At 43.7% G+C, this 12,160-nt stretch overlaps 1 protein-coding gene across 1 annotated transcript; it reads right to left on the reverse strand.

Annotated features, from left to right (window-relative positions):
- Positions 1-7,476: 7,476 nt before the first annotated feature.
- Positions 7,477-8,388, reverse strand: LOC149279827 (transmembrane protein 171-like). The gene has a single exon (XM_089500823.1). The coding sequence runs from the start codon at positions 8,386-8,388 to the stop codon at positions 7,477-7,479; it is 912 nt and encodes a 303-aa protein (XP_089356949.1).
- Positions 8,389-12,160: the final 3,772 nt, after the last annotated feature.

Genomic DNA, 12,160 nt, shown 5'->3' on the forward strand with positions numbered 1-12,160 from the left:
CACTTTTATTTGGGCCATTCTTATCTCCATACATCACACTATACTATCTCTCTTGTGAGGTCATAGTTCTGTAGAATTATCTGTGGACAATGGCAGCTGTAGTTATACAACACGAAGGAAACGAGAACAAAAAGTGTAGGTGTTTCTCGAATTTATTATGATGTTAAGATGTTATTTGGAAAGAAGGAAAAAAAACCCTAGTTTGTGTCTTTTTCCAATTTTGCCACAAACTAGGGAAAAAATTCCTTCTTGAATATTATGTTTTCAGCTTTTGGCCGGGGCTTAGTCCATCCTTCAGGCCATCCAGTCTGGAGTCACAAAGGTAAAGCCAGAAAGACTCTGGCTGCTCGATGACGAGGAAGAGGACGATGAAGAGGACGAGTCCTTTGTGCTCAACAAGACTGATGGAATCTCCTGAAGTGTCTGCAAGCGGAGATCTGATGCTGGTGTCGGCCGGTACGGGGGGGTTGAACGGCGGCTCTCTATATCCTCCCAATTAATGTCCTGAAAGAATGGATGCCGCCTGATACCCCCTGTGATCCAGAGGCGATGCTGAGGATCTTTCATCAGAAGATGCTTTAGGATGTCCGCAGCGTCTTCGGAGATGTCTTTGACGTACCGAGGGCTTTCATTTACAATGGAATCCAACGCTGCCTTCTTGCAGTTACCGCGATAGAACGGTAACCTTCCGTTAAGCATGTGGAATAGAATCACCCCGAAGGACCACCAGTCCACGGCAACACCGTATGCTTGGTTTAGATGTATTTCGGGGGCCATGTACATGAATGTTCCGCAGCGTCCTGTTGTCTCTGCTGCTCCAAGAATGCCTTCTGCGACAATACCGAAATCGCAGATCTTGGCGTGGCCCTCTCCGTCAAGCAAGATGTTTGCCGGCTTCAGGTCCCGATGTATAACTCCCCGAGCGTGGAGGAACTGGATGCCGCAGATTAATTCAGCCGAATAAAATGCAGCTGTGGTCTCGGGGAGGCAGCCCACCCTCTTCATATACGACCGGAGGCTCCCACCAGCCATATACTCCATCGTGAATAAGGCGCAGGTCTGTGTTTGGAAGCCTGCATATCCGTGGCACAGGAACGGGCTGTCCCGAGCCATCTCCAGGATCCTCCTCTCCTTCAGTAGGGACGGGGGCTTAGCGGCTTTCTTGCGGATGATTTTGACCGCTACCATAGAGTCTCTTCTAGGTACAGAAGCCAACATGACTTTTCCGAATGACCCTTGTCCCAGCACTGAATGGAAGATGAAGCCGGAGGGCGTCATGGGGAGGAGGCTCCGATGATTTTTCGCAATAACACCACTTTCTACCTCACTTCTGCGTCTTTTAACGGGAACCTTTCCCCTTGTGCGCTCCTCCAGATGTTCCTCCGCTCCTTCTTTCTCCTGCTGCCCCAGAGCCTGGATGTTTTTCTCGTTGGAGCTACACGGTTCGGAGAAACCTGTGCTGGTTCTTGGGCATCTTGTTGTCTGCTTTGCCCTCAGGCACAGGCTGCTCTCCTCCCTCTCATTAGCAGTACGCTTGGTCCTCTTCCCCGCTTTTCCTCTTTCTTCCTTGTTACTGCTACTCTCTTTCTTCCTTTTGTTGACCGGGTCTGTACTGGCCAAGTGCTCCTTGTTCTGACCCTCAGTCTTTTTAGCGGTTTTGGTGAAAGCTGTTTTGACTCTTTTGAAAAACGTCCTCACTTTTCTGGGGCAGCATCTCCTTACAATCCACCTCAGTCCATGGAGTAGACAGCAGTCCCCCATAGCTCTCCTTTTTAAAAGGTTCTACTTTTAAATCTCCTCAATCTCTGATGCCGTTGGTAACAACACTTCAAGTCCGCTATGAATAGCTGCTTACAAGTGCGAGCGCCCAACTACACTGAGCAAGCAGAGGAGCGCGCTCCGGCTTTACAGTGTTGTGATGTCACAGACATGTATGATGTCACAATTCACTCACCCGCATAGTGAGGGTTCCGTGCTTCTGCTTTATGGATGTAAATACTCTGGTGGATTTCTTCTAATTTATTGATGGGGCATTTTTGTATCCATCATATAAAATGACCGGGGTGTTAATGTTTGGTGAATTTAAATGCTGCATATAAATGTTTCCCCGCATGAAAAACCCATAAATCCTCTTACTTTCTATTATTTTTACCGATTTGCCTCTTTTCGTGGCGTCCCAATTTTGAGCCCTAACTTCTTTTAATCTCCTGTTCGTCGTGGTGTTAAAAATCCTTCACTATTATTACAGTAAAAGTTTGTTTTTGGGGTTTCTTTATATGCCGGGCAGCTGCATATTCGCCGTTTGTCTGAGTTCTGTCTCTGTTATTTCAGACAATGTCCTTTAGAAGCCCCCGGACTCCGTATCATACGGCCTGCGGGGAACCAGACGATGTCTTACAGGGACTTTCAGTAAATGAGGAATTGGACTTTTAGATATTAAGGCTTTAGTTCCACTGCCGTAAATAATCAGCCCATAGAACCACATGAGATAAAAGCCACTTTTCTTTAATGCTAAGCAGCCTTATTGTATATCCGGCCCGTGACGTATTCTGGCCGCGTTTTACTCTTTATATTTTGGTGCTAATAAATCCTATTTAATAACATGAAAATGGTTGAATATTAAACTTGGAAATAATTGAGTCTTTGGCAGGTACACAAACACACAAAAAGAGGAATATTGGTTAAACATGATTGAGTCTTTATGGGGTAAAACACCCTTTTGTTATAAATTTAACTGCAAAACTGTACAAAGCGGTGCAGGACTGAAGAAAGGTGCGTTTTTATGTCTTATTGCCCCAGTAAATATCATATAACTGCAGTCCAGGTGTAATAGAGGCTGTTGGCAGGGCGAGGTGTAGAAATGGTATAAATGGGCTGGTTGGGCAGATAAGTGATGTGGGTAGTTGTGGCAGGTAGGGGACGCCAACCTCTGTATTTACCATTTTTACAACCTTATTGACTATGATGGCGCTATATCATTAACATAATTATAATGCCATGCGGGAAATTAAAAAGGTCAGAGAATGCCGTTTTACCCCACGCTTATTTTTATTAGGGGTAAACAGGAATAAATTCAACAATTACATCTGAGAAAAAAGTATAAAGAGAGACAAATCGAGAAACAACTCATTTTTATTTTCGTTTAATAAAAGTATTGAAACTCTGAACATTAGAAAGCTCCAATAATAATTATTTTCCCAGTTTGCCTCCTGCAGTCGGTTTTGAAAGCGAAGAGGATACGGCAGAGATGGCCGATTTTCCGCGGCCGGAGCGCAGGGAAGTCCGGCTCAGGGACCAGAACATGTTCCGTCTCCCGGCTGAGGAGGCATCATAGAGACGGCGCGGCCAAAAGGGAATCCCAGTCTGCAGGAGACGGCAACCGGAACATTACTTACAGAAGTATCCAGATCTGGGAAGTAATTTTGTTACATTGTTATATTGCGTGATAAGCGTTACTATAAGTGTTATTTTGTATCTTTTGGGGGGAGGGGCGGTTGGAGTCCAGTACGTCTCCTGCCCTCCAAGTTGATTTTGTGTCAATCGGCACCAAGCCGGCTGAATGCGCCCCCTTACATTTTCGGGTAATTCTTGTGTCTAGAAAGGACTTCAGCATCCGGACATCTTATGCCGTGACAGTATATCGATCGCCGCTCACAAGGAGAAGCCGACAGGCGACGGTCCGGGTGGTTTTGGAGCAATGGAGATGGAAACGTAGTATTTGGGAGCAGATAAGAACCAATCGGGCGTCTGCTCTGCCTGTTTTCCTGATTAGTTCCCGTTCATAGTCATATCCAATGCATGTTTCCATCCCCTTACTGTATTACCCTCTACCACTTCTGCTGGAACGTCGTTCCACTGATCTACCATCTCTACCTTCTCAGTAAGGTACAGGAAGAAGCCTCCTGGCTCCAGCTCCACAGGTGACGTCCACCATCTCTGGAAGACCCCAGCACCGCAGGTCCGCCTGACTGCGAGGGACCCTCTTATCTACAGGCCAATTCTTTCATTATTACGGACCAAAGACGCCGACTCAGCCATTCCCGATTTCGTTGCAGCTGAGTGGGGGACGCTGTAGAGGGGGTCTTGGCTGATGCTGAGGGCCCCTTCTACCTTTTATTGGGCGTATCGATGCCCTTAATATTGTAAGGGGCGTCCTTAGTATTCTTCCTCTACCATTAAGTTATATTTCATTCTACACAATATTTATTTACTATTTTTTATGATTATACCTGGATCTTTTTAATACCAACTGGAGGATCCATTTAAGGTTATATAATATTTTATATATTATTTTCACTTATTATAAGGGGCACAGGCGTCTATTTCTGTTTATTATTAAAGAAGACACTGACATCGCTGGCCATTCCTAGCAGATCTGGTGTTATTCCTCCCCGGGGTTCACTTCCATCAGGCAGAAGACTTATTGGACTTAATTCCACATATATATATATATATATATATATATATGTGTGTGTGTGATATATTATATATATATGTGTGTGTGTAATATATTATATATATATATTTATGTGTGTGTGTGTGATATATTATATATATATATATATATGTGTGTGTCTGTGATATATTATATATATATATATATATATGTGTGTGTGATATATATATATATGTGTGTGTGATATATATATATATATGTGTGTGTGTGTGATATATTATATATATATGTGTGTGTGATATATTATATATATGTATATATGTGTGTATAATAAATATATATATTGGTTTCAGGGAATTATTACGTTTGTATTAGAATCCAGTTATTCTTTAATAAATATTTTTTCTATATTTGGTTTAATATTGATGCAGTAGTCCCTTGATCAGGTAAACTCTTATACTAATAGCTCTATTCTTATTTTCCGATAGAAAGTCCGCACCGGATATCCGGCTCAACATCAGCTGTTTGAAGGGTCATTTTTTGTTTTGTATAAAAGGAGGACGCCGGCCGGCAGCGACATCCCGGTTGTTTTTGAGCTGAGCCTTCCTGACTGGCAGAGAATAATAAAACATCAACACCGTGCAAGAAGCCGCCCGTCTCTGGATGCAGTTCGGTAGGAATATACACTTTGGTTTTTTTTGAGAAACTCCCCTCCTCTATAATCCGGCCTCAAATAGAGATCGGGTTATAATTCTAGAATCCAGATCCCCCGCAGCGCTGCTGGAGACCTGGATTCTCCTTTCTGTCAGCCGGTGAGGGTCCGTGCCATGCGCGGAGACATCCTCTGCTTCTCCCCTCCCCTCCACTTTGCTTCTCCCTTCCACTTCCGCTGGGGCTTCTGTTACTGAACGCCGGCGTCACGTGACCTTCCATTGACCATATATTTATATACATATTTATATTTTATTGTGCATTATCTATTCTTTTTTGTCTATATTAATGAAAGCATATTTTTATACCTATTTTAGCGCTGTCAGTTTTTCTTATGTCAGGGGGTATAAAGCATCTCAGGGAGCACAGTGGCATATCGGGGGTATAAGGCATATCAGGGGGCACAATGGCATCTCAGTGGCATATAGGGGGTAAAAGGCATATCAAGGCACAGTGGCATATCAGGGCTTTAAGGCATATCAGGGGACAGAGTGGCATATAGGGGGCTATAAGGCATATCAGGGGACAGAGTGGCATATAGGGGGGTATAAGGCATTTCTGAGGCAGAGTGGCAAGCTGGGGGTGAGATTGCATAACTGGCGTCAGGTTGGCAAATAAAAGAAAATATAAACAAGAGGCATTTTTCTCCATAATAGTTTTTATTAAATATGAAAAAATAGTTTACATGAATTAATATTTACTAGTAAAACTTTTTTGGGTATTTTGGTAAAGCTTAGTTTGAGAAATAATGTGTTTTGGGTTCTTGTACCTGTAAAATATAGCTTTAATTATTATGTCAGTAAAATAAGAAGGCGGATAGAGAAATGCCAGTGTGATAAAGAGATGAAAGTGTTAATGACAAATCTTAATTTAAATTATACGTTTTTATTTTAAATAAATGAAAAATGTGCATTTTTTTTTTTTATCCGAAAAAATAATCGGCCAACGAATAGATTATGAAAGTAATCGTTAGTTGCAGCCCTAGTATACATATATATATAAATAATAGAATAGCTTGCGATCGCCCACGGGGTCACGAGTCCTTTGTAGGCTCCTCGGGGGGAGTGCACCCTGGAACACGCGTACCCCTCGTTGGTCTTTTGTTCTGTACACTTTCATTAAGGGGAACTGATGATGTTTTATGGAACTTCTTTTATTAACACAATGAATCATTTTATATATATTTTGGATATAAATCAAAAAATATATCTCTTTTGGACATTTTTAGTTTAAAGGGATTTTTTATGTGATTGAGGATGAGATCTGTGGCAAAAAGTGACAAAGATTAATATATCCGATACCCATCATATTAATATATGATACCCATCATGAAGATCCCTTCTCCTCCTACCATCCTTACAGCGGCTGCACGAACCAATCAACAACAACCAGCCACTTATAAGGGAGCGATAACTTAATAGGGAGGAATAATCTTACAGCAAAGGAACGTAGCGGCAATTACTATCATTAGGAGCTTTTATCCATCATGGCAATCTAGAGATTTGTTTGCAGATTCTACAAACATAACAGGAACATTCAAAATTGAGAAAACAATAGGTAAAAGTGTACATGCGCTACAACACTCCCACACTTCAACAAGATAAAAAGACAGATATTGGTGGTGCAACGACAGAAGTAAATATGAACGTAACTAACCCTCACCCCAATGGGTTATATAGAATAAATGGCATTAAAAAAAATAATAATAATTAATAATAATATAATAAATATAATAATAGTGCACTCTGTATGATAAAAGCAACATTTAAAAAAATAAATTATAAAAAACATTCTGATGAGTCAGACAAAGACTGACTCAAATCATCAGCGCCTGGTGTGATTAGGGATCACGCACCCAACTGTATTTGAACGGAAATATCTTGCCTAGAGCCGGTAACCTGGCTCCAGGGATAAAGAACACGGTGCTGACTTAGGGCAGGACTCCCCCTTTAAGGTGATGGACAGCAGAGTGGATCCAGCAGAGTGTATGGAGTATATGTATATAAACACATTGATCTCACATGTAAGAGATTTATGTTATAGATTCCATACGATAATGTGACCTCGTACACGCGGTATATCCAACACACACACAAACGCACACAGATACTGTTTGAGGGGCAACCATGAAAAGATGTCATTTTATTTATCCGTTATTTAAGGTGGAAGTCTCACGGGGGGGAAAAAAACATTTCAACAGGCGTCATGTACGGTGCCGGCACTGACCAAAAACCCGGTCTGATTTCAGTCCTTTATCTGCAGACCTGGATATTGTCAGATGTGATGTTTTGGGTGACGCTTCCGGCTCAAACTCTGTACTGAGTCGAAATGTTAGAAAACCCCCCCCCAATAGTTCAGTCTTTCAACGTTTAGGGTCCTGGTGCGAGCTCATAGTCACTCGACTCCGATGATTGGGAAAACGAGTAATACGATGATGATGATGATGAGCTCTCTTCAGGATCCGGCTGAGAAGGGCATATGTCCTCATATCTTGGAGGTGGCTCCGAAGGGATAGGCTCGTTGATGTATTCTATTCTCGGCCCCCATCGCCATGGAACGGTGTGTATGTCTTCCCCGTCGCTTCCGCCGGAATCACGGTCGCCCCTTTCAAACAGGACGCTGTCGTAGGAAGGAGGGTCCCTGCTCATTGGCCAATCATCTCCTCCTGCAAAAGGTGGAGGTGGGGCTGACGGGACCGTGAAGACTTCGTCACCCACACTTACAGGAAGCGGCTGATATCTGCAGGCTTCTGGGTCCTCCTCAGAGTCGCCGTCCCGACGGTTTTTACTCAGACAGATAGCCAGGCAGTAACACAAGACGATTAGTATGATTACGATTGTCTGCAGTAAGGGAGTTTCACAGACTTTAGGGGGTTTGTCTGTGTTGGATACCGGCTTGCAGGCTGGAAACACAAGTCCTGGGATACTAATCAGTACCCCGCAAGCCAGTAACAGGATCCCGAGTATTACGAACTGCACAAACTGCCGGCTTTTCCCGCAGAGGAAGCTGCTATCTGGATCCGTCGGGTCTCCTTCTAATTCCCTCCTTCTCCTCTCTCGTTGGGCAGTAAACTCTGCCATCATTAAATATGCCAGCCCTATCCCGGCAAGTACCGGGCCCGTCGCCTTGTAGGTGATACAGCTGTCGGACTGGCATGTCGCGAACCCATAGACAGAAAGTAGAGATCCGCCGCATAAGAGCGCCCAGCCAAACACAAACAGCGTGAATGTTATTCTGCTGCTTGTGCCAGGGCTAGGAGTGCCGGAGCAAGTGCGCTCCATGACGGCTGAAACGTGTACCTGTCGGGGGTCAGTCAAAGATGTTCAGGTGCAGAGACTCGCACCTATGTGCCGGCTATTGCGTGCACACGAATGAAGGCCTTTTAATCTCTGCCTATTTTGTCTTTTTAAAGTCAATTGAAAGCTCAGTTTCGCTCCCTGTCGTGGACAGGTAACTGTTATGCTCAGTACTGCTACTGCTCACAATCTGAAACAACCAGAGTGTCTGGATGCGCTTTTACAGAACATCACAGCATTGTGATGTCACAGCACTATGACATCACAGTCAGGGCAGGCTGTACCACAGTGCAAAGGCCATGGGGGTGTTCTGTCCTGCTTCCAAATACCAATACAGCTGCCGCTTTCACAAATGACAGTGTTTTATTCCACAACCCCGCCTCCTAACACGAAGTGGTTTCTTCCAAAGAGACTTTCTGCAGTCATAAGAAGTAAGGGCTTCTTTTGACGTTGCGCATGCTTCATAGAAATACTTGTGACTTGTTAATAGATGACAATGTTGAGGATATTTGGACAGAAGAATAAACACTGTTTAACGTAATAAAAGACAATTAACCCTTTAAGCACCAGACTGGTTTTTTTTGTTACCTTTCGTGACCGAGGATGTTTTGACACTTTGGCGGAGCTCGTGTTTAGCTGTAATTCTCTTCATTTAGTGAACCCATGCAAGTTTCATATATATCATATTTTTTTTCAGGACAATTGTCATCTAATTTTAAAAAAATTGATGAAAATTGAAAAAAGACCTTTTTTTTCAAGCATCAATGTCATATGTTACAGCCTATGCCCCGGAGTATGCGGGCTGTATCCACTAAATGACTGTGGCTGCCTTATCCATACAGGTACATGGACAGGCTGCCTGCGGGAGACGGAAGCCGCAAGGGCGCCCCCTCCCACCCCCTGTAAGTTATTCAGTCACGTGTCTTTCGATGGAAAGTGAGTTAATGCAGCCAGTTAATGCAGTTCATAGGTATCCCATCCCCGCCATTGCGATAACATATAATATATAACGTGTATCCCTTCCGCTGGGGCTTCTATGATGGAGCTCTGGAAGGTAACGTCACGCTGGCGCTCCACCATAAAAGCCCCGGCGGAAGTACCGGCAGCAGCGGAGGTTGTCGCGCAGACGTCCACCGACTGCCAGAGAGGAGCATCCCCACGCACCACTACAGGGGACCTGGATATTCCTTTTTGGCAGCCGTTGGGCGTCTGGGGACATCCTCTGCTGCTGCCGGAACTTCCACTGGGGCTTCTATGATCGTCACATGACCTTCCGGTGCTCGGCCATAGAAGCTCCAGTGAAAGTGCCGTCCACCAGCAGAGGTTTATCTACATGCATCGCAAAAACGTTCACCCACTAGACACTCCCTAGTGGGAGCACGGGGGGCAAATCTGGGGGGGCTCAGAGTGGCATACCACATACCTTCCGGCTGTATTCTCTTTAATTGTCGGAATGTTGTAAATGTTGCACACGTCATGCCTCCGACGCTCCGATGTATTATCAGGCAGAACGTTCTAGAAGGGTCTCATGGAGACTCGCTGACCACGAGGTGGGGCACCTGCTGACCCCCGTCCTCCATCTCCGGGAGAAGTTGCACCCCCAGCGGTGTATTCTCTTACCTAGGTTGAGTTGGCCACGGGTAGCAGTTCCAGGGAGCGGCAGCCCCTCTTCCACAGAACTGGGGGCCAGATCACCCTATAAGCCGATCAGGCTGCCCAGGGGACCACTTCTCGTTGGGCCAGATCGGGAGATCAGATAACTCCCTGGGAAGCAGTAGATTTGTGCAAATGGACCAAAAACAATTTGGACAATTTTTTCATTTAGTTTTCTGGCAACGAATTTCGGTTCGGACGGCACCCAGAGGGCGGAGCCACGGGGACAACCTCCCCCTCCCCCATTACTCCAACCATTTCTCCGTTTGCAGAAGCGCTCGGTGAGGCCTGGTGATGAAGCTGATAACCAGGAAGAGGCGGACAAAGAAAGAAGACAGGGACATAGAAGCATCGGCTGAGAAAGTAGGAAGGTATTGACAGAGAGAGAGAGAGTGTGAGAGAGAGAATGAATGAGCGTGAGAGCATGAATGAGTGTGAGAGAGAGCATGAGTGAGCGAGATTGAGGGTGAAAGCACATGAATGAGTGTAAGAGAGTGAGTGTGTGAAAGCGTGAGTGAAAGTAAAAACACTACGAAATGCAAACAAAAATTCTGAGCTCTCTGCTTTGTTTTTGTTTGTTTCGTTGGGGGTCCCTCTTCGTTTTTGGACATTCATACGAATTAATGAAATCGTAAAATTTTGTTAAAATTAAAATTTGTACAAATTTCGAATTTAATTGTAAGGAGTAAGTGGTAGTGAGTAGCAGCGCCCAGCCCTGATCTGTCTCCGGCTCCCCCTAGTGGCCATGAATTTACAAACAACAAAAAATGATCTATTAAAACATCATTTATTCATCGATAAACAATTATTCCAAATTTATACATTCGAGAAAAAGGAACAGAACACGTTATTAATGAAACCGCCTTCATAAAAACTCCCAGGAGCAGGGCCAATCAACCAGTCACCAAGCAACGTAAGTTAATTAGGTTTCCTTTACTGAGAGGGTGGTAGGTTTACTAAGTGGAACAGCCTCCTAGCAGAAGTGGTAGAGGGAAATACAGTGAGGGAATGTAAACATGGATGAAGCCTCCATCACTGGGACCACCGGAGAAGCCTGACTGCCGGCCTCCTCCCTATTGACTATAGGCCCTGGGTTTGTAAAGGCTTCTGTGGCTACCCCCAGCAGTATCATCTCATCACTGGCTGAGGGGATTATCTCCAGCAGACAGCCAGGATCTGCAACCAGGGAGTGACTGCCATTGTTTCAGTTTAATGTTGTATAAATCAGTCTCCCCCCCTATTGTATTGTTAATCCCGTTACTGCCCCTGTTGTCTCTGGGAGGCAGATTAAGGGGGCGGTTTGTGTCCCAATATCTTGTTTTATGTTAATGTGTGTTTTGCTGGATATATCCAGCCCTGTGTGTCCAAAATAAATCAGTCTTCGTTTGGTTTTACCCGACACTGAGTCTCGGCGAGTGACCGGGGAACCGGGTGAAGTGTGGTGTCCCAGGCTAAGGGAGCACAAGACAGCGGAGGTAGTCGGTCGGACTAGCCAGCTCCGTGACACTATGTATATATGTTACTCTGTTACTGTGTATGTACTGAATGTTACTCTGTTACTATGTATATAGGTTACTCTGTTACTCTGTACACATATTACTGTTACTATGTATATATGTTACTCTGTATATACTGTATGTTACTCTAATACTCTGTATATATGTTACTCTATTACCATTTATATACCTTGCTCTGTTACTATGTATATATGTTACTCTGTTACTATGTATATACTGTATGTTACTCTGTTACTATGTATTTATGTTACTCTGATACTATGTATATACTGTATGTTACTCTGTTACGCTCTCTATATATATGTTACTCTTACTATGTATACACTGTATGTTACTCTTTTACTCTCTCTCTATATATATATATATGTTACTCTGATACTATGTATATACGTTACTCTGTTACTATGTATTAGGGCTGCAACTAACGATTATTTTAATAATCGATTAGTTGGCCGATTATTTTTTCGATTAATTGATTAATCGGATAAAAAAATTCATTTTTTTTCAATTTAAAATAATGTAATAAAAAACGTACAATTTACACTTTCATCTCTTTATTGCAATGGCCTCTCGCTATTCACCTTCTT

This window comes from Sceloporus occidentalis, unplaced genomic scaffold, assembly GCF_023333645.1.
Source record: "Sceloporus occidentalis isolate IW3139 unplaced genomic scaffold, rSceOcc1.0.p SCAF_160, whole genome shotgun sequence".
Classification (NCBI taxonomy): domain Eukaryota; kingdom Metazoa; phylum Chordata; class Lepidosauria; order Squamata; family Phrynosomatidae; genus Sceloporus; species Sceloporus occidentalis.

Bases quoted from the DNA above. Each gene is read 5' to 3' on its own strand.
- LOC149279827 (XM_089500823.1), bottom strand. From the start codon at position 8,388: ATGGAGCGCACTTGCTCCGGCACTCCTAGCCCTGGCACAAGCAGCAGA.